The sequence below is a fragment of the Pseudophryne corroboree genome, chromosome 6 (assembly GCF_028390025.1).
Source record: "Pseudophryne corroboree isolate aPseCor3 chromosome 6, aPseCor3.hap2, whole genome shotgun sequence".
In the NCBI taxonomy this organism is placed as follows: Eukaryota; Metazoa; Chordata; class Amphibia; order Anura; family Myobatrachidae; genus Pseudophryne; species Pseudophryne corroboree.
In genome coordinates this window covers 768,154,392-768,180,853 of record NC_086449.1, presented here as the reverse complement: position 1 = coordinate 768,180,853, position 26,462 = coordinate 768,154,392, and the positions used below count along the sequence as shown (strand labels likewise).

Here is a 26,462-nt window from a genome sequence, read left to right as displayed (position 1 = left end):
CACAATGCCCGCGATATAGTATACCATACACCGTAATGCCTGTGACACATTATGACACACACCGCAATGTCCGTGATACATTATGCCACACACCGTAATGCCCATTACACATTAAGTCCTACAGTAAGGCTTCTAATTACTTTTCAATTACCTGCTCGTTGTCAGGGGTTTCATGCACTGGGTGTCATACTCGTTGCCAGGGGTTTCATGCTCTTGGTTCCATGCACGGTGTCAGGGGTTTTCATGCTCAGGGTGTCATGCTCGTTGCCAGGGGTTTCATGCACTGGGTGTCATGCTCATTGCCAGGTGTTTCATGCACTGGGTGTCATGCTCGTTGCCAGGTGTTTCATGCACTGGGTGTCATGCTCGTTGCTAGGAGGTAGTCCTTGTTGCTAGGGCTGTGCTCCCAGTGCCATATATGTCCCCAGTGCCATATATGTCCCCAGTGCCAGATATTCCCCCACGGTGCCAGGTACTCACATGCCCCAGTGCCAAATATAGCCCCCCCCATGTGCCAGGTACACATATACCCCCCCAGTGCCACATATGCCCCCAGTGTCAGATATTCCCCCCCAGTGCCACATATGCCCCCAGTGCCAGATATGCCCCCAGTGCCAAATATGCCCCCAGTGCCAGATATGCCCCCAGTGCCACATATGCCCCCAGTGCCGGATATTCCCCCCCAGTGCCACATATGCCCCCAGTGCCAGATATTCCCCCCCAGTGCCACATATGCCCCCAGTGCCAGATATTCCCCCCCAGTGCCACATATGCCCCTAGTGCCAGATATTCCCCCCCAGTGCCACATATGCCCCCAGTGCCAGATATTCCCCCCAGTGCCAGATATCCCCCCGTGCCATATATGCCCCCAGTGCCATATATGCCCCCAGTGCCATATATGCCCCCAGTGCCAGATATACCCCCCCGTGCCATATATGCCCCCAGTGCCAGATATTCCCCCCCAGTGCCATATATGCCCCCAGTGCCAGATATTCCCCCCCAGTGCCATATATGCCCCAGCGCCAGATATTCCCCCCAGTGCCAGATATTCCCCCCAGTGCCATATATGCCCCCAGTGCCAGATATTTCTTCCCCCACCTCCCGCCCTAACCCCCACCCCCCACCCCACCCGCCGCCGCCACTTTTTGGAGGGACGCGGAGGGCACAGCTCGCCTCTCCTGTGTCCCTCCTGCATCATCTCCGGCGGCCGCGGGTCTAATAGGGGGAAGTGCCGGTTCGTGAGCCAATTAGAGCTCACGGACGGCACTTCCGGAGATGATGCAGGAGGGACACAGGGAGATGCGCACTGTGCCCTCCGTGTCCCTCCAACAAGCGGCGGAGGGAAGGAGACCGCAGACTGACATGCGGACGCTCGTCCGCATGTCAGTCTGCTGTAAATCAGTGGCGCCCCCGCAGCCCCTCGCCCCCAAGCCACTGCGAGGGCTGCGGGGGCAATAGTTACGCCACTGGTCAGGTGCATTCCCCCTCCTTTGCCTATATCGTAGGCAGATGTATAGGCTTGAATGGCCTTTTGCTGCTCCTCCATCCTCTGGAGGATATATAGCATATAGAGGGTTGAATTCCACCTCGTTACCACCTCTTGCTTCAGCTGATGGCAGGGCAGGTTCAGGAGTGTTTGCTGGTGCTCCAGTCTTCGGCACGCGATGGCTGAATGCCGAAAGTGGCCCGCAATTCTTCGGGCCACCGACAGCATCTCTTGCACGCCCCTGTCATTTTTTAAAAAACGTCTGCACCAAATTCAATGTATGTGCAAAACATGGGACGTGCTGGAATTTGCCCACATGTAATGCATGCACAATATTGGTGGCGTTGTTCGATGTCACAAATCCCCAGGAGAGTCCAATTGGGGTAAGCCATTCTGCGATGATGTTCCTCAGTTTCCGTAAGAGGTTGTCAGCTGTGTGACTCTTCTGGAAAGCGGTGATACAAAGCGTAGCCTGCCTAGGAACGAGTTGGCGTTTGCGAGATGCTGCTACTGGTGCTGCCGCTGCTGTTCTTGCTGCGGGAGGCAATACATCTACCCAGTGGGCTGTCACAGTCATATAGTCCTGAGTCTGCCCTGCTCCACTTGTCCACATGTCCGTGGTTAAGGGGACATTGGGTACAACTGCATTTTTTAGGACACTGGTGACTCTTTTTCTGACGTCTGTGTACATTCTCGGTATCGCCTGCCTAGAGAAGTGGAACCTAGATGGTATTTGGTACCGGGGACACAATACCTCAAGATATTCTCTAAGTCCCTGTGAACTAACGCCGGATACCGGACACACGTCTAACACCAACAGAGCTGCAAAGGCATGAGTTATCCGCTTTGCAACAGGATGACTGCTGTGATATTTCATCTTCCTCGCAAAGAACTGTTGGACAGTCAAATGCTTACTGGAAGTAGTACAAGTGGTCTTCCGACTTCCCCTCTGGGATGATGATCGACTCCCAGCAGCAACAACAGCAGCGCCAGCAGCAGTAGACGTTACACTCAAGGATCCATCGGAGGAATCCCAATCAGGAGAGGACTCGTCAGACTTGCCAGTGACATGGCCTGCAGGACTATTGGCGATCCTGTCTAAGGACGAAATTGACACTGAGGGAGTTGGTGGTGTGGTTTGCAGGGGCTTGGGTACAAGAGGAAGGGATCTAGTTGTCAGTGGACTGCTTCCGCTGGCACCCAAAGTTTTTGAACTTGTCAATGACTTCTGATGAATGCGCTCCAGGTGACGTATAAGGAAGGATGTTCCTAGGTGGTTAACGTCCTTACCCCTACTTATTACAGCTTGACAAAGGCAACACACGGCTTGACACCAGTTGTCCGCATTTCTGTTGAAATAATTCCACACCGAAGAGGTGATTTTTTTTGTATTTTGACCAGGCATGTCAATGGCCTTATTCATCCCACGGACAACAGGTGTCTCCCCGGGTGCCTGACTTAAACAAACCACCTCACCATCAGATTCTTCCTTGTCAATTTCCTCCTCAGCGCCAGCAACAGCCATATCCTCATCCTGGTGTACTTGAACAGTGACATCTTCAATTTGACTATCAGGAACTGGACTGTGGGTGCTCCTTCCAGCACTTGCAGGGGGCGTGCAAATGGTGGAAGGAGCCACCTCTTCCCGTCCAGTGTTGGGAAGGTCAGGCATCGCAACTGACACAATTGGACTCTCCTTGGGGATTTGTGATTTAGAAGAACGCACAGTTCTTTGCTGTGCTTTTGCCATCTTAGCTCTTTTTATTTTTCTAGCGGGAGGATGAGTGCTTCCATCCTCATGTGAAGCTGACCCACTAGTCATGAGCAACATAGGAGAGGGCCTTAGCCGTTCCTTGCCACTCCATGTCGTAAATGGCATATTGGCAAGTTTACGCTTCTCCTCAGACGTTTTTAATTTCGATTTTTGGGTAATTTTACTGAACTTTTGTTTTTTTTTATTTTACATGCTCTCTACTATGACATTGGGCATCAGCCTTGGCAGACAACATTGATGGCATTTAATCGTCTCTGCCATGACTGGTGGCAGCAGCTTCAGCACTAGGTGGAGGTGGATCTTGATCTTTCCCTATTTTACCCTCCACATTTTTGTTCTCCATTTGTTAATGTGTGGAATTATATGCCAGCTGCAAGATACAGCAATGGACTACTGTACTGTACTACTATATACTGCTGGTCACCATAATGCAGCACTGTACTACTATATACTAGTCACAACAATGCAGCAGATATTGAGCACTGATCAGGATACTAGAACTGAGTCTGACACAGAGCTGCAAGATACAGCAATGGACAACTGTACTGTACTACTATATACTGGTGGTCACCACAATGCAGCACTGTACTACTATATACTGGTCCCCACAATGCAGCAAAGATATTGAGCACTGATCCGGAGAATAGAACTGAGTCTGACACGGAGCTGCAAGATACAGCAATGGACAACTATACTGTACTATATACTGGTGGTCACCACAATGCAGCATTGTACTACTATATACTGGTCCCCACAATGCAGCACAGATATTGAGCACTGATCCGGAGAATAGAACTGAGTCTGACACGGAGCTGCAAGATACAGCAATGGACAACTGTACTGTTCTACTATATACTGGTGGTCACGACAATGCAGCACTGTACTACTATATACTGGTCCCCACAATGCAGCACACTGAGCACAGATATTGAGCTTTTCAGGCAGAGAACGTAGCCACGTCCTCTCCGCTCAATCGACAATGCACGAGTGAAAATGGCGGCGACGCGCGGCTCTTTTTATGGAATCCGAATCTCGTGAGAATCCGACAGCGGGATGATGACATTTTCCCCGGTTCGGGTTTTGCGTGTTAGGCGGGAAGAACCGAGGCTGCCTCGGACCCGTGTAAACCACGTGAAGTTCGGGGGGTTCGGATCTCGACGAACCAAACCCGCTCATCTCCATCTTATTCTTTAACTCTTTGACTTTAATCTTCTTTTGATTACAGCTTTACTAGTTATTAGATTCATTTTAATAAAAAGCTATCAATCTTATGTGAAATGCAAGCATCTGTGTCATTATTTTATTAGTATAAGTTGTCTCAATGTTTTACTGGTATGCAGTGGGGTACGGCCCTTAGTCATTAGGAGATTTAAAAAAAAGGGGCTATTTACATGGGGGTGGGGGGGTTTACAAAAACAAGGATTTTTTTATACTAAGGGGGTGTGAGGGTTACTATTATTAGGATTTAAGACTACTTAAAGACTACTTGGTCTATTTAGATTTTGCAAAAGCATTCGATACAGTGCCTCACAAGAGACTGATCATCAAATTAAGGGAACTTGGCCTAGGAAATACTATTTGAACCTGGATAGGTAATTGGCTGGATAACAGGGTACAACGAGTAATGGTCAATGGGATGTTCTCCAGCTGGGCACCAGTAGTCAGCGGAATACCACAAGGGTCCATACTTGGCCCGCTACTGTTCATTGTATTTATTAATGATCTAGGAATAGGCCCGGGAAGCACAGTGTCAATCTTTGCAGATGATACTAAACTGTGTAAGGTAATTAATTCAGAAATAGATGTGGAGTCTCTACAGAATGACTTATTTAAACTTGAAACCCGGGCGTCTAAATGCGGAATGAGGTTCAATTGAAAAATGCAAAGTTATGCATTTTGGGATTAAAACCAAACTTGCATTCTACACACTTAATGGGGAAAAGATAAGGGTAACAGTAGTGGAAAAAGATTTGGGGGTGCTCATAGATAATAGGCTTAATAACAGTACACAATGTCAAAATGCAGCAAAGGCAAGTAAAGTCCTTGCGTGCATAAAACGGGGTATTGAGACAAGGGACGAGGATGTAATTTTGTTGCTGTACAAAGCATTGGTACGTTTGCACCTGGAATATTTTGTTCAGTTTTGGGCACTATATCATAAAAAAGATAATCAGGGAACTCGAAAGAGTTCAAAGGCGAGCTACTAAACTAATTAAAGGGTTAGAGACACTGGAGTACGAGGAAAGGTTTACTAGGTTAAATATGTATACACTACAAAAGAGGCGACTAAGAGTAGACATTATTAATATCTTCAAATATGTAAAGGGTCATTACAAGGAGTTAGCAGGGGATTTGTTTATTAATAGAACTCTGTATAGGACACGTGGACACTCACTGAGGCTAGAGGAGAGAAAATTCCGTACACAACGTAGGAAAGGGTTCTTCACCATAAGGGCAATAAGGATTTGTAACTCCCTGACGGAGAAGGTAATAATGGCGGACTCTGTAAATGCATTTAAATACGGATTGGACAGTTTTCTAGCTGAAAAAAGTATCCAAGGCTATAGCATTTAATATATTGACATTAAGTATCTGGGAGTGATACGAAATATAGTTGTCAATTGGTACGAAACCATTATTTCGGCTGGGGCATTGTAACATGCACAGCTTAATACAAAATACAGGTTGAACCCAATGGGCATTTTGCCTCTTTTCAAACTCATTAACTATGTTACTATGTTACTGGGGGGTCTATTGCTAATGGTATCTGGATGCTAGGTCGACATGAGTAAGGTCGACAGTCATTAGGTCGACCACTAATGGCCAACCACATGGTCAAAAGGTCAACATGAGCAAAAGATCAACATGGTCAAAAGCTCGACATGTCAATGGACATGGGAAAATGTCGACATGAGTTTTTAACAATTTCATCGGGGTTCCAGGTTACATTATTGAGTAAACGACATCCAATTATTTTTTTTTTACTCAGGTCGACTTTTTCTTGTGTCGACTTTTTCCGCATCAATCTTTTGTTCATGTCGACCTTTGTTTACCTTGTGGCCTTTTGCGGTCGACCTATGCACTGTCAACCTTTTCCAGGTCGACTTAGACAGCTATACCCATTGCCAATCGGGGTGGACAGTTATTATATAATGGGGGCCTATGGACACAGGGAGGATGGGTAATAGTTCTTAAACTTTATTAAGTAATACAAAAAATGACAATTTCTAAGCAGTTTTGTGTGAGAAAAAATAGTCAGTTAGGTGGTTAATTTCTGTATATACCCGCCATGTGAATTGCTTATATCTGAGGTTCCCAAACGCGGTCCTCAAGGCACACCAACAGCCAGGTGTAAGGTATATCCATGGCTCAGCACAGATGGTTAAATCAAATTGGCTGAGGTGCTAATTAAGTCACCTGTGGCCAAGCATGGATACATTTAAAACCTGGACTGTTGGGGTGCCTTGAGGACCGCGTTTGGGAACCTCTGGCTTATATGCAAGGCTTTCATCAGCAGATTAACAAGTGTTTCTGATGTTGCAGAAGGTAAAGAAGAGGTCTTTCTTCGTTCTGCTCTTTCTGTGGACTTCTGTGATGACAGGGACCTGTCTTGAAGATATTCAAATAAATAGGGCAACTATTTATGTCAGAAAACATATAACTAGGTAAGTAGAATCCCAGGGTGTACAGCGGTTTACAATTCCAATTGTAAAGCGCAACGGAATTTGCTGCGCTATGTAAGAAACTGCTAATAAATAATAAATATTTGTGCCACCATACAGTATATTACAGCTTCATACTGTATATATTCTCAAAAAGTGTTTATACCAAGACCTTAGAGGGTAATTCAGACCTGATCACAGCAGCAAATTTGTTAGCAGTTGGGCAAAACCTTGGGGTCATTAAGACCTGATCGCACGCTAGTTTTTTTTCTGCGGCGCTGCGATCAGGTCAGAACTGCGCATGCGTATACACCGCAATGAGCAGGCGTGTGGCACGGGCACAAAGCGGATCATTGCTGGGCGATGGGTTTAACGAAGAATCCATTCGCACAGCCGATCGCAAGATTGACAGGAAGAAGGCGTTTGTGGGTCTCAGCTGACCGTTTTCTGGGAGTGGTTGGAAAAAAGCAGGCGTGTTCAAGAGTTTGCAGGGCGGGTGTCTGATGTCAATTCCGGGACCGAACAGGCTGAAGTGATCGCAAGGGCTGAGTAAGTTCTGGGCAACTCAGAAACTGCACAAAACTTTTTTGTACCGCCCCGGCTGCACATGCGTTCGCACACTTGCAAAGCAAAAATACACTCCCCTATAGGCGGTGACTATCTTCTCACAGCAGTGCAAAAAACCCCAGCGAGTGATCAGGTCTGAATTAGACCCCATGTGCACTGCAGATGGAGCAGATGTAACATGTGCAGAGAGAGTCAGATTTGGGTGGGGTGTGTTCAAACTGAAATCTAAATTGCAGTGTAAAAATAAAGCAGCCAGTATTTACCCTGCACAGAAACAAAATAACCCACCCAAATCTAACTCTCTCTGCACATGTTATATCTGCCCCCCCCCCCTGCAGTGCACATGGGGCCTCATTCCGACCTGATCGCACGCTAGGTTATTTAGCTTGCGGTGCTATCAGGTCAAAACTGCGCATGCGTAGCGTATGCACCGTCGTACGGGTACAAAGCGGATCGTTGCTGAGCGATGGATTTAATGAAGAATTACTTACAACTTAGAGTAGGGCCTGATTCAGAGTCGTACGGTATTGCAGAGCAGCAGGGAAACACAAGGAAGTGGCTGTGCAAAACTGTACAACTAATATGTTAATGGGGTAGGAGGTGTGTGCTGTGAATAGATGCCTCCTGTCTTCTTCCATGATCCGCACCATCAGATCACTCTGTGGGACCATCGGTCATCTGAATAACCAGATTTCCGTCTATGATCTGCATCTGAGGTCAGTAAATCTGAATCGCCAGATGCAGACACTTCCACAACATCAGGCAAAACTCAGTTTTGGGGAACAGACCAGGCTAGTAGACACTGTGGGCGTCATTCCGAGTTGATCGTAGCTCTGCTAAATTTAGCACAGCTACGATCATTCACACTGACATGCGGGGGACTCCCAGCACAGGGCTATCCCGCCCCGCATGTCAGTGCCCCCCCCCCCCCCCAGAAGTGCAAAGGCATCGCACAGCAGCGATGCCTTTGCACTTCAAGAGTAGCTCCCGACCAGCGCAGCTTTAGCGTGCTGGCCGGGAGCTACTCGTTGCTCCCCGGCCCGCAGCGGCTGCGTTTTACGTCACACAGCCGCCGCGGCACGCCCCCTTAACAGTCTGGCCACGCCTGCGTTGGCCAGACCGCTCCCCCTAAATGGCGGATTAACACCGCCGTTCAGCCCCCTCCCGCCCAGCGACCGCCTCTGTCTCAGAGGCGATTGGTAGGCAACGACGGCTGCCATGCGCCGGCGCATGAGCAGTTCTGACCCGATCGCTGCGCTGCGACAAACTGCAGCGAGCGATTGGGTCGAAATGACCCCCTGTGTGCATGAACACAGCACCCATTCTGCACATGCGCAGTGTCCCCACCATCGGACTTGTACGACGCTAACCATTGGGTTAGCATACAAGTCTGAATTAGGCCCTTAATGCTTAATACATATTACCATACATGGCTGTGCAGGCAGGGCCGGTGCACGGTCTCTCTGCACCCTAGGCAAAGCTTCAGCCTAGCGCCCCCTAACCTGCAATCACCACCTCCACCACCTCTCGGAGGGGAGATGCAGGTGGGCTGGGGTGAATTGCATCATTATACATATGATTAGACCTGCAGCAGCAACCAGCGCAGTGTAAAAAGAGAAGGCTGCATACAGAGACATCCTTCAGATTCTTGCTAGATTAATTCAATGGCGCCCCCTAGAGGCCGGCGCCCCTAGACAGCCGCCTAAAGCTGCCTAATGGTAGAGGTGGCCCTGTGCGCAGGTTGTATCATTTGACAATCAGCTTCAGTCCTAAGTACAGTTGGGGTAAATCCTAACTGAAATCTCAGTGACTAGGGGCCTGAGTCAGAGCTGGACGGATCTCTGCACATAATCGCAGATGGCGAAGCTTTCCATACAGCGCATGCGCTGATGCCAATGTACGCATTTTCTTTACCTTCCAACTTTGCAGAGGATAGTGTCAGGACGCTCGTGCGGCTTTGTTGTGTGGCTTATGCTGGGAGGCATCGTGGCCTCTGCCGAGTGTGTGTGGCCAGTTGTCATGGACCCGTTTTTCTGCATTTTGGGGGCGTGCCCAACGCTCATCGAGTAGCTGGTCAACCCCTTGCTCCTCTCCCAGCAGTGAATACATGCCGTGCGCGTGCACACAGCATCTATTCAGAGATCACTCGCTGCTTTGCAGAGCAGGGCAGCGGGTGTTCAAAGCGTCCCCCAACTGTTCCACACGATCATAAGCCACGCCCCCATTTTCACCATGCTCCCAGTCCCTCTTTAAATAGACACTGTGTGCATGCAGAGCAGCTATTGAGAGAAGGCCTCCCAACTTTCCCTCCACTGCAGGACACTGAGACCCACGGGTGAGACAATGCCCAAAAATTGGTACTGTTCCACCAAAATCATGACAGTTGAGACAGGTGCGTAACTCCCAGAGGCAATGGAGGCACCTGCCTCCAGGCTCCAAGCCCTGAAGGGACACCTGCATGTACAGCAGCACCCATGTGGTTCACAGCGGGATCCAATTGTGACCTCTGCTCTGCAAACAGAGTCTGCAGCTCACTCGCTGCTGCTACTGCATAGTTAATTGGCTCTGTCCCAGGAGCCCTGCAACACCTGCTATAGGGGACAGGATGGCGGTGCACCTGCCGCTGCTGCTGGACTGTGAGATGACGCCAGTAAACGCTGATTCTGCATGATGCAGATGGCTGAATCACAGTGTAGCAGGAGCCCTGCCAATTCACTGCGGGCTCCGGTTCCTGAAAACTGGTCGAGAGTGATATCTATATAATTGTGTAAGTCGTGTATGTTTATACACACATACACACTAACACACACACTAACACACACACACCATATTTGTTTTCCCCTTTATTTAAGGGGGGCACCAAGCTTCAGCTTGCCTCTGTGCGACTGGGATGAACTTATGCCCCTGAGTTGAGAGGTATGCATTTTTGCATATCTCCGTCTTATACTGAGACGTATGGAGCTAGGCTGGATCTGTTTAGGTGAAATTGGGCATTTTGGGGTGGCAACAATGCATGCTCACGGTACCACCCTATTTTGTAAGAGTGTGGTGGGTGTATATCAAAAGCTCCATGCGATTATGCATGTGGGGAAGGGAAGCCTGTTCCTGACAGGGTCTCTTGCTCCTAGCATGTGTCTGGTGGAGGTTGTCGACACTAATGATGACAGTTGCTGCAGCTGGCGGAAAATCAATGGCTGACGCAGCTTCCCGTTTCAGAAGTACAAATCCATGCATTAGCCCTATGGATTTTCACATTAGCATAAGGCAGTAAATCAGGCCTTCGTGACTGCCTACCATTTGGGCCTAATTCATGTTTATACGCACATGCTATAGCTGCCACCCAGAAATGAAAAGAAACGTCCACCGGAGGTATCGTAAACTCATTCACAATTGCGTACACATTCGTGGTCTATGCGTAAAAATGAGGATTATCAGATTTAAGGGTAGGCCTATGACTATGCAGGCTGGACACAGGAGTAGCGATGCAGGTGCCATGTTTTTGTAATTAAAAGATGACGGCAGATACATGTCCTGAAGCGGAAATGGCCATGCATTTTTACAACTACTCCCCATTAACACCTCTGAACGGTCACTTCCTGTCAATTACTTTACCATGAAATCCTTATTGCGAGAGACATCCCAGCAGCACCTTGGCATATGCGCAGTGCGATCCCAGCACATGTGCAGTCTGCCAACAATCGCTTAATTGTATGAACATCGGCCACAGCGTACAATATGAATTAGGCCCTTTGTGTACAACGCAGAATCAGCCGCTAGGTATGCACAAGAGATAATGCCAGCTGGTAACACCTAGTGTGAGGATGGGGGGAGAGGGGGCAGTACAGTGGCCTTCAGAGTAAATGGACTAGTTGCTTTGCCTTCCGTATCCCATAATTTATCTATGTGGACTATCCCTGTCTCCTTCTGTATCTGAGATGTAAGGGTATATTTACTAAAGTATGGGTTTTCAGAATTGGAGATGTTGCCCATAGCAACCAATCAGATTCTAGCTTTTGTAGAAAGTGCTAGATAAATGATGATAAGTAGAATCTGATTGGTTGCTATGGGCAAGATCTCCACTTCTGAAAACCAGCACTTTAGTAAATATACCCCATAATATTTACTCCAACTAAGGGGGTTATTCAGGTTTATTAGCAACTCAAAAAAGCACACTAATGGGCAAAACCATGTGCACTGCAGGGGGGGCAGATGTTACATGTGCAGAGAGAGTTAAAACCTGGGGGTAAAATGACTAAGATGGAAGTTCTATTTAAGATGGATTGTTGCCAATAGCAATCAATCAGATCTTACTTCTCATTTATCTAGCACCTTCCAGAAAATAATACCAGGAATCTGATTGGTTGCTATGGGCATCCCATCTTAAATAGAACACCCATCTTAGTAAATTTACCCCCTGGACCGTTGGGGTGCCTTGAGGACCACGTATGAGAACCTCTGTCATAAACTACTCTTACTTAGGGTTCTACTTATCAAGAAGTAGAGATGTGCAGGTTCGGATTTACTCGGTTTTTAACGCCAGAATTAACGTGAGTACGGATTTATCCAGATTTTTTCATATTGACTAACCAAAACACATGACATCCGAGAGCCAATAAGATGCAGTTTTGAGATCTGGGTAAATCCGACTAAATCCAGGTAAATCCGAACACACACATCTCCATTAAGAAGCAATGTAATGGCAATTTTCTGGCTAAACTGTCAGAATACAGTCTTTTCATTGCTTTGGGCTATACTCAGGGGTTAAAGTGAGCCTCCCCCGGCTCACCTAACCCGATGTCCCGAGCGGCGCTGCAGGGAGATGCCGGGCGCCCGCTGAGATCGCGTTACCAGCGGGCGCCCGTCTCCCTCTCCGCAGCGGCAGCCGGAGGCAGAGCTCAGTACTGAGCTCCGGCTTCCGGCTCTGTCAGTGCGCGCTATGGGAGAGACGTCATGACGTCTCTCTCATAGTGCAGAGGAGCGGGCGGCGAGAGAGGACTGCGGCGGGAGCGGGGCTAGGTAAGTATAGTTCTTCCCCCCCTCCCTCCCTCTCTCCTATATGTGTACCACAGGCGTTTCTACTGGGGGCCTTTACTACTGGGGCAAACTACAGAGGGGCAAACTACTGGGGGGCTCTAGTACTGGGGGCAAACTACTGGGGGCCTTTACTACTGGGGCAAACTACAGAGGGGCAAACTACTGGGGGGCTCTAGTACTGGGGGCAAACTACTGGGGGCCTTTACTACTGGGGCAAACTACAGAGGGGCAAACTACTGGGGGGCTCTAGTACTGGGGGCAAACTACTGGGGGGCTTTACTGCTGGGGCAAACTACAAGGGGCAAACTACTGGGGGGCTCTAGTACTGGGGGCCTTTACTACTGGGGCAAACTACAGAGGGGCAAACTACTGGGGGGCTCTAGTACTGGGGGCAAACTACTGGGGGGCTTTACTGCTGGGGCAAACTACAAGGGGCAAACTACTGGGGGCATTACTACAAGGGGGCAAGCTACAAAGGGGCAAACTACTGGCAGCATTACTACTGGGGGCTAAACTACAAGGGGGCATAATTACAGGAGCTAAACTACTGGGGGTATAACTACAAGGGGGCAAACTACTGGGGACATTACTAACTTTGGCAAACTACATGGGGGCTAAACTACAGGGGCTAAACAACTGGGGGCACAACTGCAGGGGGCATTACCACTGGGGGCTAAACTACATGGGGCAAACTACATGAGGGCAAAACTACTGGGGGCATTACCACTCAGAGGCTAAACTAGAGGGGGGGGGAGTAAATTGCTGGGGTCATAACTGCAGGGGCATTCCCAGTATGGGCAGGACTACTGGGGCTAAACGACTAGGGGCAATACTACACAGGGGCATTACCATTAAGGGCATTACTGATGGGGTGCACAGCTAATGAGGGCATTGTAAAGGGGGCACTTCATAAGGGGCACTACTGTTGGGGGCATTGCATAAGGGGCACTACTACTGTGGGCATTGTATAAGGGATGCTACTGCTGGGGGCATTACTGTATGGGCCGACAAAGAAGCTGCGTTCCGCCCCTACCATCGCCGCCGCACTGGAAGCCCAGGTTCCAGACTCCCAGCTGCAGCGGATCTGGGACCAGGCCGGCTTTATTATCCCTGCCGCTGCATCGAGCTTCTGTGACCGCGGCACTACTAGTTCAAATCTGTCGCTGATTGGCTGCCGGTCCGCAGCAGTTTTGAAATATTAGCGCCGTGGTCACAGGAGCTCGATGCGGCCGCAGGGATAATAAAGCCAGCCTGGTTCCAGATCCACTGCAGCCGCCCTCAGCCTCTTCTGCCGCCCCGCCCTCGGACCTCTGCGCACCCACAGCCTCCTCCTCCGCACTATCTCCGAGGCCCACAGCCTCCTCTACGTCACGCCTACCACAGCCTACTCATCCACAGCACCGCAGACCACCGCCGCTGCTAAACAGGTAATCTTACCCTGCTGCCTTTCTCTCTCCCTAGTCCCTACTGTATTCCCCTGCTGTCACTTTCCATGTCCCTGCTGTCATTTTCCATGTCACTCTGTCACTCTATAATGTGAATTTCGGCTCATTCTCTGTGCTATAATGTGAATTTTGGCTCATTCTGTGTGCTATAATGTGAATTTCGGCTCATACCGTGTGCTATAATGTGAATTTCGGCTCATACTGTGTGGTGTAATGTGAATTTCGGCTCATACTGTGTGGTGTAATGTGAATTTCGGCTCATACCGTGTGGTGTAATGTGAATTTGGCTCATACTGTGTGGTGTAATGTGAATTTGGCTCATACTGTGTGGTGTAATATGAATGTGGTTCATACTGTGTGGTATAAATGTGAATTTCGGCTCATACTGTGAGCTATAATGTGAAAGGGGTCCTACTATTGTGGTGCATAATGTGTATAAGGGGTATATGGTGTGGTAAACTACACTGAAGGGCACGCCCCCTTTTGCGTGGCCACGCCCCCTTGTCAGGAGTGCGCGCGCCTTCGGCGCGCACATAATTGCACCCTTCACTTTTCCATACCCCCACTTCAAAATTTCCACTTGGGTACTACTACTGTGGGCATTATTACTATTGTGTGGCCACGCCCCTTTCTTTTTGAGACCACACCCCCTTTTTGCTGCGCGCGCCTACGGCGCGCGCAATACCTTTATTTCATGGGCGCCGTGGGGAGGGGGGTGAGTTCCACCACCTCTCTAGGACCACTTTAAGCACTGGCTATACTATATATCAAAGGGTTAATGCTGCAGGAATTTCTTCATTCTTATTTACCACCATCCCCATGAGAATGGCAGCTTACCTGTTACTGATAAGGCCCCATTGCTAACACTCTCAGCGCAATTTTTTGCAACTACCAGGTTGACTAACTTATGTGGACATGGGTGGCTGCTGCACAGGCAGTGCTGGACCGTATCAGACAGGTAAGTAATGGTAAATACCAGTGTTAGAACAGTTAGGGGCATTTTCTATTATCTGCTGGCTAATTACCACATGACGCATGTATAGGCTATTCCCTTAAATATCCTCTTCTCTGCGCCTAAACTCTGGGATTACAGAAAGTCACTGATTCCACATAAAGTGCAGAATCAAAGGGTTTTCCCTGCACCTGAACCCCCGATTCTCACAGTCTTTTCCTTGCAGCTCCTGAAGCTGTGAGGAAAACTACACCTTCCCGGATTTATGCGCGGGTGAATCCACACTAACTGTGATGGGCTGGCACAGAAATGAGCTGCTATCACTGGGAGAGGCATGAGTACTAAAGGATATATCTTACCAGCAACAATCTTTAATGGCACATAGGCACATTCAGAGTTGATCGTTAACTACTTTTAGCAGCTGTGCAAACGCATAGTCACCGCCCATGGGGGAGTGTATTTTCGCTTTGCAGGAGTGCGAACGCCTGTGCAGCCGCACGGCACCAAACACATTTTGTGCAGAACAAGACCAGCCCTGTAGTTACTTATTTGTGCGATGATTGCTGCGACGAAGATCCCGGTAATAACGTCAGAGACCCGCCCGGCCACGCCTGCATTTTTCCTAACACTCCCAGAAAACGGTCAGTTGCCACCCAGAAACTCCCACTTCCTGTCAATCTCCTTGCGACCGCCAGTGCGACTAGAACCTGTGTAACACCACAAAGCTCTTTGTACTTGTACGACGCGCGAGCGCACTGCGGTGCATATGCACGTGCAGATTAGCCCCGTTCTGCCATAATCGCTGCGCTGCGAAAATCCGTAGCGAGCGATCAGCTCGGAATGAGGGCCATAGAGCCCTTAATGTCTGCTGCAACTGTGCTTAAAAAACAACTCTGTGCCGGAATATTTGTACGATTCTTTGACCTGGTAGTATAGTTATTTTAATGAACATATTTTTTTCCCTCCAAATGCAGAGATGTCAACAATCAACACGCCTACGTTGTGAAATTCTCAGAAGAGCAATGCAAGCAACTGAATAATGGAGATATCGCAGCTGCTCTGAAAAAAGATAGCTCTCAGAAGGTTAACAATGCATTTCACAGGCAAGAGATTTATCAGGGGACAAACATGGTGTTTGCTTCATTCCAGGACATAATAGATAACAATAGGAAAAAGAAAAGGTTACATGCAGAATATCGCCTCCTTTACCCTGATGCCACGGGTCTGTCACCAGTGCAAAAATTGCTAAACACAGCACCCAGTGCAGGATGTGTTATATTCTACACTTACTTATCTCCATGTACAAACACATGTACCTTACCTAACGGTCCTCTGAACATCGTAGACAGGCTTCCTGTCTTTGAACATAATAATGATAGATCCTTTGTTTTTAATTGTGTCTATAACAGAGAACAAAGCAAAGACACTGTTTGTGAGGCTTTAGATAGAATTGATAAGCTCATCCCTGTGTACCGCTGTAGTAAAAAAAGCTGTTTGAAATGCTTTTCAGTAAATGATAGGAATGAACGCATACAAAATAGGAACTGTGTTAGTGACAGTGACTTTACCATAGGCTAAGAATAAATAAGTAATGAGGCAAAAATTTGACAGTAATAATTGATATTTAATCATGATAGTTAAAGAATTAAAATACTTGTAAATTCCTATAAACCATGTCTCATCTCTGGAGCTGATTGAGGAAAGGTCCTGCGTGTGTCTGAACGCTGTATGGGGGTTATGATAATTACTGCATTGATACAAATAATAAACACCCAATCGGTGCATTGATACAACACCCAATCAGTGCAGAGATACAAATAAGAAACACCCAATCAGTGCATAGATACAAATAAGAAACACCCAATTGGTGCGTTGATACAACACCCAATCAGTGCAGAGATACAAATAAGAAACACACAATCAGTGCATAGATACAAATAAGAAACACACAATCGGTGCATAGATGCAAATAAGAAACACACAATCGGTACATAGCTACAAATAAGAAACACCCAATCGGTGCATAGATACAAATAAGAAACACCCAATCGGTGCATAGCTACAAATAAGAAACACCCAATCGGTGCATAGATACAAATAAGAAACACCCAATTGGTGCACAGATACAAATAAGAAACACCCAATTGGTGCACAGATACAAATAAGAAACACCCAATTGGTGCACAGATACAAATAAGAAGCACCCAAGAATCTTACAGGTAAGGCAACTATGTTTATCATACCATATATCATCATATCAGAGCATACGTACTACACTTAGGTCCTGAGTCTGAGTCAGACGCAACACCGATGTTCATGCATTTTTTTCATACTGTGTCTGCATCTAAGTCACTAAAAAGTCGCACTGCACGTACATTTCGAGTGTGTGTGTGTACAGAGCCGCAGTACAGAATGATATGCGTGGTCTCAGTAGTATACAGAAATGTGCTGAGTATTCTCTGGCGGTGACTGGGTGGTGACAGGGAGATGGCTATGCGGAGGCACAGAGATCTGCATTCATGTTTGCGCCTATGCAGCGCTGATTTATCAGGATACAGACTTGCCTATCATCTCAAGTGAAGCTGCTGCCCAGAAAAAAAGATAGACGCCCACCGAAGCCATCATAAGGTCCACAGCAACTGCATACACATACGCACTGAAGCAATAATGAGGAACATTGACTCCTTGAGTGAGTCTATGGCCACATACTGTAGACTGGACGCAACAGTAGCGACGCTGGCACCATGGCCCTCATTCCGAGTTGATCGGTCGCAAGGCGAATGTAGCAGAGTTACACACGCTAAGCCGCCGCCTACTGGGAGTGAATCTTAGCTTCTTAAAATTGCGACCGACGTACGCGCAATATTGCGATTACAAACGAGTTAGCAGTTTCAGAGTAGCTCCAGACTTACTCTGCCTGTGCGATCATTTCAGTGCTTGTCGTTCCTGGTTGTCGTCACAAACACACCCAGCGTTCGCCCAGGCACTCCCACCGTTTCCCCGGCCACTCCTGCGTTTTTTCCGGAAACGGTAGCGTTTTCAGCCACACGCCCCTGAAACGCCGTGTATCCGCCCAGTAACACCCATTTCCTGTCAATCACATTACGATCGCCGGAGCGAAGAAAAAGCCGTGAGTAAAAATACTTTCTTCATAGTAAAGTTACTTGGCGCAGTCGCAGTGCGAACATTGCGCATGCGTACTAAGCGGATTTTCACTGCGATGCGATGAAAAATACCGAGCGAACAACTCGGAATGAGGGCCCATGTTTCTCTGCGTACAAGATCACAGCTGAAGGCAGATACACATCCCAAAAACAGCTGTGACATGCCTGCGTTTTTGCTGCCACTCCCTGTTACCTCCCCCAAACGATCCCTTCCTGCCAATCACTCTGGTTGCATCTATAGATACAAAAGAGTGGGCTCCTCACATTCAGACACATGGCTGTACACCGGGGAAGGCCTTGTAATGATATTAGCATAAAGTCCCATACAGCAGAGGACACACACACACAGACGCTGCAGAGTCCTACTCGGAATCAGGCTCTAACATTTACTAAGCAGTGATAAGAGCCAAGAAGTGAGCCAGTGGAGAAGTTGCCCATAGCAAGCAATCAGCACTGAAGTAACATCTATAATTTGCATACTATAAAATGATACAGAGCTGCTGATTGGTTGATGGGGCAACTTCTCCACTGGCTCACTTCTCGCTCTTATCACTGCTTAGTAAATGTCCCCCAAAGAGGTCTATGTACTAAGCCTTGGAGAGAGATAAAGTACCAGCCAATGAGCTCTTCTAACTGCCATATTACGGGCTGTGTTTGAAAAATGACAGTTAGGAGCAGGCTGGTTGATACTTTGTTTAGTCTACTTTATCTTTCTTCAAAGGCTTAGTACATAAAGACCTTTAAGTCCCATAATGTCTTTATTACATGATGCACCTCTGTCACATATGGAACTAATTTGAAATACTAATTACATACCTCCCAACTGTCCCTATTTTTGCAGGACAGTCCCATTTTTTTTTTAGAACTGCCCCATCTGCAGTGTCCGGCGGTGGAGGAGTGGGGGGAACAGGGAGAGGGGGGGGGGGGGGGGGTTGGCAGTTGGGAGGCTTCTGTCACTGGGGCTTCTGTCACTGCGGCAGCGGTGAATAGATGCTGTGCCCACGAGTGGAAATAGTCCCTGTTGGTCGGCATGCCGACCATCGGGATATTGAGGGGTTGGGATGCTGGAGGAGGTCATGTGACTGTCAGTCTCCCGACCGCCTGTCACATGAATACCACCCCACGGGAGACATAGGGACTGAGGGCATGCTAGCAGCTCATAGAGCACTGGGCAGCATGCCCCCACAATGATGGAAACGGGGACCGCCCGTGAAGCCATGCACCCTTTTGCAAAGGCCACATCCCGTTTTGGGAACAAGCACCAAAGGAGAGTGATAAGTGTTTCAAAATATTGGGAGGTATGAAATTCTTTATTTTTGACTACAATTCACTAAATTTCCTGATACAACTGACCCTTTTTACAGTCAAAAAAGTTTAGATTCCACAGCAACAGCCGCTCTGATATATTTAAAAGCAATAATGTATCACAAAAAGGCGTTTACATCTCTAACTGGAAATGAAAGCAAATGACTGCACTGTTTTTACTAAAGATAATGAATACAATATAGAGCAAAATGTACTTTATTGAACAGGTACCAATACAATGTTTACTTTTGTTTTTTTATCTAACAAATATAAAAAATAATGTCAATTTGTATTTGCATTATTCTCAAGACAAACAGGCGTAAGTGTTGTAATTCTCTGTAATGTATCAGTTTAGCATAAGGAAGTAATCAGTGATCTTTTCCTAAAGTCTTCTCTAGATGAGCACAGGCCGGAATCTAATACACTTAAATCCTACATTTCACTCATCTTCACTTATGGGCCTTATTAATGTTTGTAAGTAAAGCAAAAAAGCTAGCAACGGGGCAAACCCATGTTGCACTGCAGGTGGGGTAAATGTAACATGTGCAGAGAGATTTAGATTTGGGTGGGTTATGTTGTTTCTGTGCTGGGTAAATACTGGCTGCTTTTGCATGTAGCCAATGAAAGTTTCACGGCTTTATTTTTACACCTCAATTTAGATTTCTGTTTGAATACACCCCACCCAAATCTAAATCTCTCTGTACATGTTACATTTGTCCCACCTGCAGTTCAGCATGGTTTTTCCCCATTGCTAGCTTTTTTCCTTTACTTACAAACATGAATCAGGGGGGTTATTCAGGTCACATAGCTTTCGCAATGCGAATTCAATTTACCCTCCATGGTGCCAATGCGCACACGCAGGGTCCATCCTGCGCATACGCGGTCGCTGAATGTCATCAGTTCGTAATGGATGCCAACGCCTCTGCCTCATGATAGGATAATTGTTGGGGCAGAATGGGGAAAATGGGGGCAGTGTTGGCTGCATTTCCGGGGCAGCTGCCTCTCCTATGGGAAAAATGGCGTTGGACCGCCGGCTGCTTACGCAGCCTAGCTGTGGCTGCAGGGGGTCGTCCACATTCAGCATACTGGGTGGCCTTGCCCTGCGATGGGTGGACCCCAGCATGCAATCCTTACTGAATAACCCCCATAGGCCCTCTATGTATAAGAAATCAGACTCTGGTATTGATTCATAATTTTTGTGCAGAAATCTGTTACTAGACATTAAATAATTCAAGCATCAACATTGTGTATATCATCTGTGTGGCTTCATTGTCTTTTCATTCACCAACAAACTGTGGGGGTAATTCAGATCTGATCGCTAGGCTGCGTTTTCTCACAGCCTGTGATCAGGTCTGAACTGCGCATGCGTCAGACGACTACAATGGGCATTGGTGCATAGCGACAAGATGGTGCGAAAAAGCGATCGCACAGGCGATCACAAGGAGATTGACAGGAAGAGGCCGTTTGTGGGTGACAACTGATCGTTTTCAGGGTGTGTCCGGGAAAACGCAGGCGGGACCAGGCGTTTTGAAGGAGGGTTTCTGATGTCAGCTCCGGCCCCGATCATCGCAGCGGCTGAGTAAGTCCTGGGCAATGCAGAGACTGCACAAACTTATGTTTGTGCAGGTCTCCACGAATGCGAACGCACACCTGCACACAGCTAATACCCTCCCCCTGTAGGCGGCGACTACCTGATCACAGGGATGCAAAAACCGCACCCTAGCGATCAGGTCTGAATTATTATTATTTTTTCTTATTACCAGTTACTAATATAGCGCACACATATAGCGCAGCGCTTTACAGAGCATATTTGCCCATTTACATCAGTCCATGCCCCAGTGGGGCTTACAGTCTATATTCCCTACCACATGTACACGCACACACATTCACGCTAGTGTCAAAGCTGGGGGTCATTCCGAGTTGATCGCTCACTGCCATTTTTCACAGCGCAGTGATCAGGCCTCTACTGCGCATGCGTATACACCGCAATGCGCATGCACGTCGTACGGGTACAAAGCGGATCGTTGCTGAGCGATGGATTTAATGAAGAATCCATTCGTACAACCGAGATTGACAGGAAGAAGGCGTTTGTGGGTGGCAACTGACCGTTTTCTGGGAGTGTTTGGAAAAACGCAGGTGTGTCCAAGCGTTTGCATGGCGGGTGTCTGAAGTCAATACCGGCCCCAAAAAAGACTGAAGTGATCGCAAGCGCTGAGTAAGTCCAGACCTACTCAGAAACTGCACAAAATGTTTTTGCAGAGCTCGGCTGCAAAGCCGTTGGCACACTTGCAAAGCGAAAATACACTCCCCTGTGGGCGGCGACTATGCGTTTGAGCACGGCTGCTAAAAGTAGTTAGCGAGCGATTAACTCGGAATGAGGGCCTTTGGGGGTCATTCCGAGTTGGTCGCTCGCTAGCAGATTTTCGCTGCCGTGCAAACGCTAGGCCGCCGCCCTCTGAGAGTGTATCTTAGCTTTGCAATACTGTGAACGCTTTCATCGCAGAACGGCTACAAAAAAAATGTGCAGTTTTAGAGCAGCCCAAAACCTACTCAGCGCTTGCGATCACTTCAGACCATTCAGTTTCCGGATTTGACGTCACAAACCCGCCCTGCGTTCGCCCATCCATGCCTGCGTTTTTCCTGGCATGCCTGCGTTTTTCCGAACACTCCCTGAAAACGATCAGTTGCCACCCAGAAATGCCCACTTCATGTCACTCAATCTGCGGCTCCCTGTGTGACTGAAAAGCATCGCTAGACCCTGTGTGAAACTACATTGTTCGTTGTAATAGTATGTCGTGCGTGCACATTGCACCGCGTACGCATGCGCAGAAGTGCCGTTTTTTAGCCTCATCGCTACGCAACGAACAATAGCAGCTAGAGCTCAACTTGGAATGACCACCTTTGTTAGGAGCCAATTAACCTACCAGTATATTTTTGGAATATGGGAGGAAACCGGAGTACCCGGAGGAAACCCATGCAAGTTCGGGGAGAATATACAAACTCCACACAGTTAGGACCATAGTGGGAATCGAACCCATGACCTCAGTGCTGTGAGGCAGTAATGCTAACCATTACACCATCCGTACTGCCCGACTTACCCCCTGTGTCTCCACCAAAACAATTTATTATCCTTAGGACCTTATTCAGCTTCAGCAGCAGACACTGCTACTGCTAACGATCGCATGCTGGGGGCCGCGCAGCACAGGACAAGGCCGCCCAGCATGTAAAGTGCCACCCAGCACGGCAATCACAATCTAATTGTATTGCATCGCAAATTCGCAATTAAATCGCTATAGAAGCAACATAGGTTGACCCTGGCTTCCATTTTTTCCTTCACAGTGGCTGCGTGTAATGCCACACAGTCGGCCGGAAAATGCCACGCCCACAAAGTGCTGCGTCGCCACCCACTGCCGCTGTCAATCACAGTGTGATCGCATTCTTCCGGTATGCGATCACACTATGAAAGTTCGCGCACGTGCACTGCGGCCACTGTGCATGCGCAGAAGTCCGAAAATCACTCCTTTGCGATTTTCGGACTTCTGCGTCCCATGCTGAATAAGGTTCTAAGTTATTTCCCCCTTATATGCCTTGATGGATTCTGTCATATGAAGAGTCAGCACCTCATTGAAAACCCTACCGGGAATGGTTGTATGGACCAGCTTATCTGGACCAGCAAGGTAACAGGAAATAACACCTTTACTGCCTCTGAAGATGCTCTCAAAATGGAGAACTCCCAGGGAGAAAATACATAACACCATAAAGTAGTATGTTCACACCTCCAGTCATGGTGTAGCAATGGCTCCCACAGACTTGGGGGGTAATTCAGAGTTGATTGCAGCAGCAAATTTGTTAGAAGTTGGGCAAAACCATGTGCACTGCAGGTGGGGCAGATATAACATGTGCAGAGAGAGTTAGATTTGGGTGGGTTATTTTGTTTCTGTGCAGGGTAAATACTGGCTGCTTTATTTTTACACTGCAATTTAGATTTCAGTTTGAACAAACCCCACCCAAATCTAACTCTCTCTGCACATGTTATATCTGCCTCACCTGCAGTGCACATGGTTTTGCCCAACTGCTAACAAATTTGCTGCTGCGATCAACTCTGAACTAGGCCCTTGGTGGCTTGGAGGCGCTGGGTGGCTTGTGGGGGTTATTGCTCACACAGCCTGGACCTGCAGATACTTGTCTGCGGTCCCAACGTGCCTGCCCCCATTGAAAATGTCCCTCAAAAAAATGGCCACCGCCTCAGAGGAGACAGTTTTTAAGGATGCGAGAGGAGCAGGCGGCCATTTCAGGAGGGACATTTTCAATAGGGGCAGGTGCGACAGGACTGCAGACCCGCTGACAACGAGCAGAACCCCTGACGACGAGCTGGTACCATGGCGAGGGGGCGCCTGAAACTTTTTGGGAATGGGGACTCCTATTTTATAGTTACGCTACTGCCTACAATTGTCAGATTCTGAGTTTGTAGTATACCTGGAGCTGGTACCACAGAGTAGGACTGGCTTACACTAGAACGAATGAAACTAGGGGGTGAATGATACTTCTCCTCATTCAGTATCACATCATGTGTATATCAGAGCGTGACCAACCACACACCTAAGAGTGGTATATATATATATATATATATATATATATATACTGCTCAAAAAAATAAAGGGAACACTTAAACAACACAATGTAACTCCAAGTCAATCACACTTCTGTGAAATCAAACTGTCCACTTAGGAAGCAACACTGATTGACAATCAATTTCACATGCTGTTGTGCAAATGGAATAGACAACAGGTGGAAATTATAGGCAATTAGCAAGACACCCCCAATAAAGGAGTTGTTCTGCAGGTGGTGACCACAGACCACTTCTCAGCTCCTATGCTTTCTGGCTGATGTTTTGGTCACTTTTGAAAGCTGGTGATGCTTTCACTCTAGTAGTAGCATGAAACGGAGTCTACAACCCACACAAGTGGCTCAGGTAGTGCAGCTCATCCAGGATGGCACATCAATGCGAGCTGTGGCAAGAAGGTTTGCTGTGTCTGTCAGCGTAGTGTCCAGAGCATGGAGGCGCTACCAGGAGACAGGCCAGTACATCAGGAGACGTGGAGGAGGCCGTAGGAGGGCAACAACCTAGCAGCAGGACCGCTACCTCCGCCTTTGTGCAAGGAGGAACAGGAGGAGCACTGCCAGAGCCCTGCAAAATGACCTCCAGCAAGCCACAAATGTGCATGTGTCTACTCAAATGATCAGAAACAGACTTCATGAGGGTGGTATGAGGGCCCGACGTCCACAGGTGGGGGTTGTGCTTACAGCCCAACACCGTGCAGGACGTTTGGCATTTGCCAGAGAACACCAAGATTGGCAAATGCGCCACTGGCGCCCTGTGCTCTTCACAGATGAAAGCAGGTTCTCACTGAGCACATGTGACAGACGTGACAGAGTCTGGAGACGCCAAGGAGAACGTTCTGCTGCCTGCAACATCCTCCAGCATGACCGGTTTGGCAGTGGGTCAGTCATGGTGTGGGGTGGCATTTCTTTGTGGGGCCGCACAGCCCTCCATGTGCTCGCTAGAGGTAGCCTGACTGCCATTAGGTACCGAGATGAGATCCTCAGACCCCTTGTGAGACCATATGCTGGTGCGGTTGGCCCTGGGTTCCTCCTAATGCAAGATAATGCTAGACCTCATGTGGCTGGAGTGTGTCAGCAGTTCCTGCAAGACGAAGGCATTGATGCTATGGACTGGCCCGCCCGTTCCCCAGACCTGAAACCAATTGAGCACATCTGGGACATCAGGTCTCGCTCCATCCACCAACGCCACGTTGCACCACAGACTGTCCAGGAGTTGGCGGATGCTTTAGTCCAGGTCTGGGAGGAAATCCCTCATGAGACCATCCGCCACCTCATCAGGAGCATGCCCAGGCATTGTAGGGAGGTCATACAGGCACGTGGAGGCCACACACACTACTGAGCCTCATTTTGACTTGTTTTAAGGACATTACATCAAAGTTGGATCAGCCTGTAGTGTGTTTTTCCACTTTAATTTTGAGTGTGACACCAAATCCAGACCTCCATGGGTTAATAAATTTGATTTCCATTGATAATTTTTGTGTGATTTTGTTGTCAGCACATTCAACTATGTAAAGAACAAAGTATTTAATAAGAATATTTCATTCATTGAGATCTAGGATGTGTTGTTTAAGTGTTCCATTTATTTTTTTGAGCAGTGTATATATATATATATATATATATATATATATATATATATATATCTATCAGAAGTCAATTACATAGGGTATGTCATTGGCAGAGGTGAAGTAAAACCACAAATGAAAAAAGTAGAGGCAATTAAGACCTGGCCAAAACCCAACACTAAGAAACAGATGCGGACTTTCTTGGGGTTACTGGGATACTACAAGAGGTTTATCCAGAACTTTGCTGCAAGAGCCCTGCCCTTGACTCACTAAAAAAGGCTTGTCCCGAGAAGATAGTATGGACTGTTCCGCTTGAGAGGGCCTTGGAGGACCTGAGAATGGCCCTATATACTCATCGAGTTCTTCAGGCACCAGACTTCACTCTGCCGTTCCTCCTACAGTACAAACAGGTGTTGACCACTGGACTCGGTGCTGTCCTATCACAAATAATAGACAATGAAGAAAATCAGAAAGCTCTTGCCAAGGGAGACTCATTATACTACAGTCGAGTTGGAGTGCCTTGCCATAAAAATGGCCGTTGAGACCCTAAAATATTACTTATTGGGAAGAGAATTCATCCTGGTTACCGATCATGCACCATTGAGATGGATGCACCTCAACAAATAGGTTAATCTCAGGGTCACTAGGTGGTTTTTAACCCTACAATAATATAAATGCAAAGTGGAGCACCGTCCCGGGGCTCAACATAAAAATGCTGATGCCCTGTCTATGAAATTTGAAAGACCACAAGGATGACTGACCCCTCGAGGGGAGCAAGGCGCTTCCCCACTTGTGGAGAAGCATGAGGGGGGGGGGGGGGAATGTATGGTAAGACAGAGTTAGTTTCACCAGGGAATGCAGTGGTTCACTGGTCACTGGTCACAATTT

The 26,462-nt window shown here is 47.8% G+C and overlaps 1 protein-coding gene across 1 annotated transcript in view; it reads left to right on the top strand.

Moving 5' to 3' along the window:
* The window catches only part of LOC134934684 (uncharacterized), a 36,948-nt gene extending 20,357 nt beyond the window's left edge, over nt 1-16,591 (top strand). The window contains exons 3-4 of the mRNA XM_063930058.1: nt 6,804-6,925; nt 15,895-16,591. Of these exons, the coding sequence (XP_063786128.1) occupies nt 6,804-6,925; nt 15,895-16,498 (726 nt within the window). The 3' untranslated portion in view covers nt 16,499-16,591. The remainder of the gene's footprint in view (nt 1-6,803; nt 6,926-15,894) is intronic.
* The last annotated feature ends 9,871 nt before the right edge of the window (nt 16,592-26,462 follow it).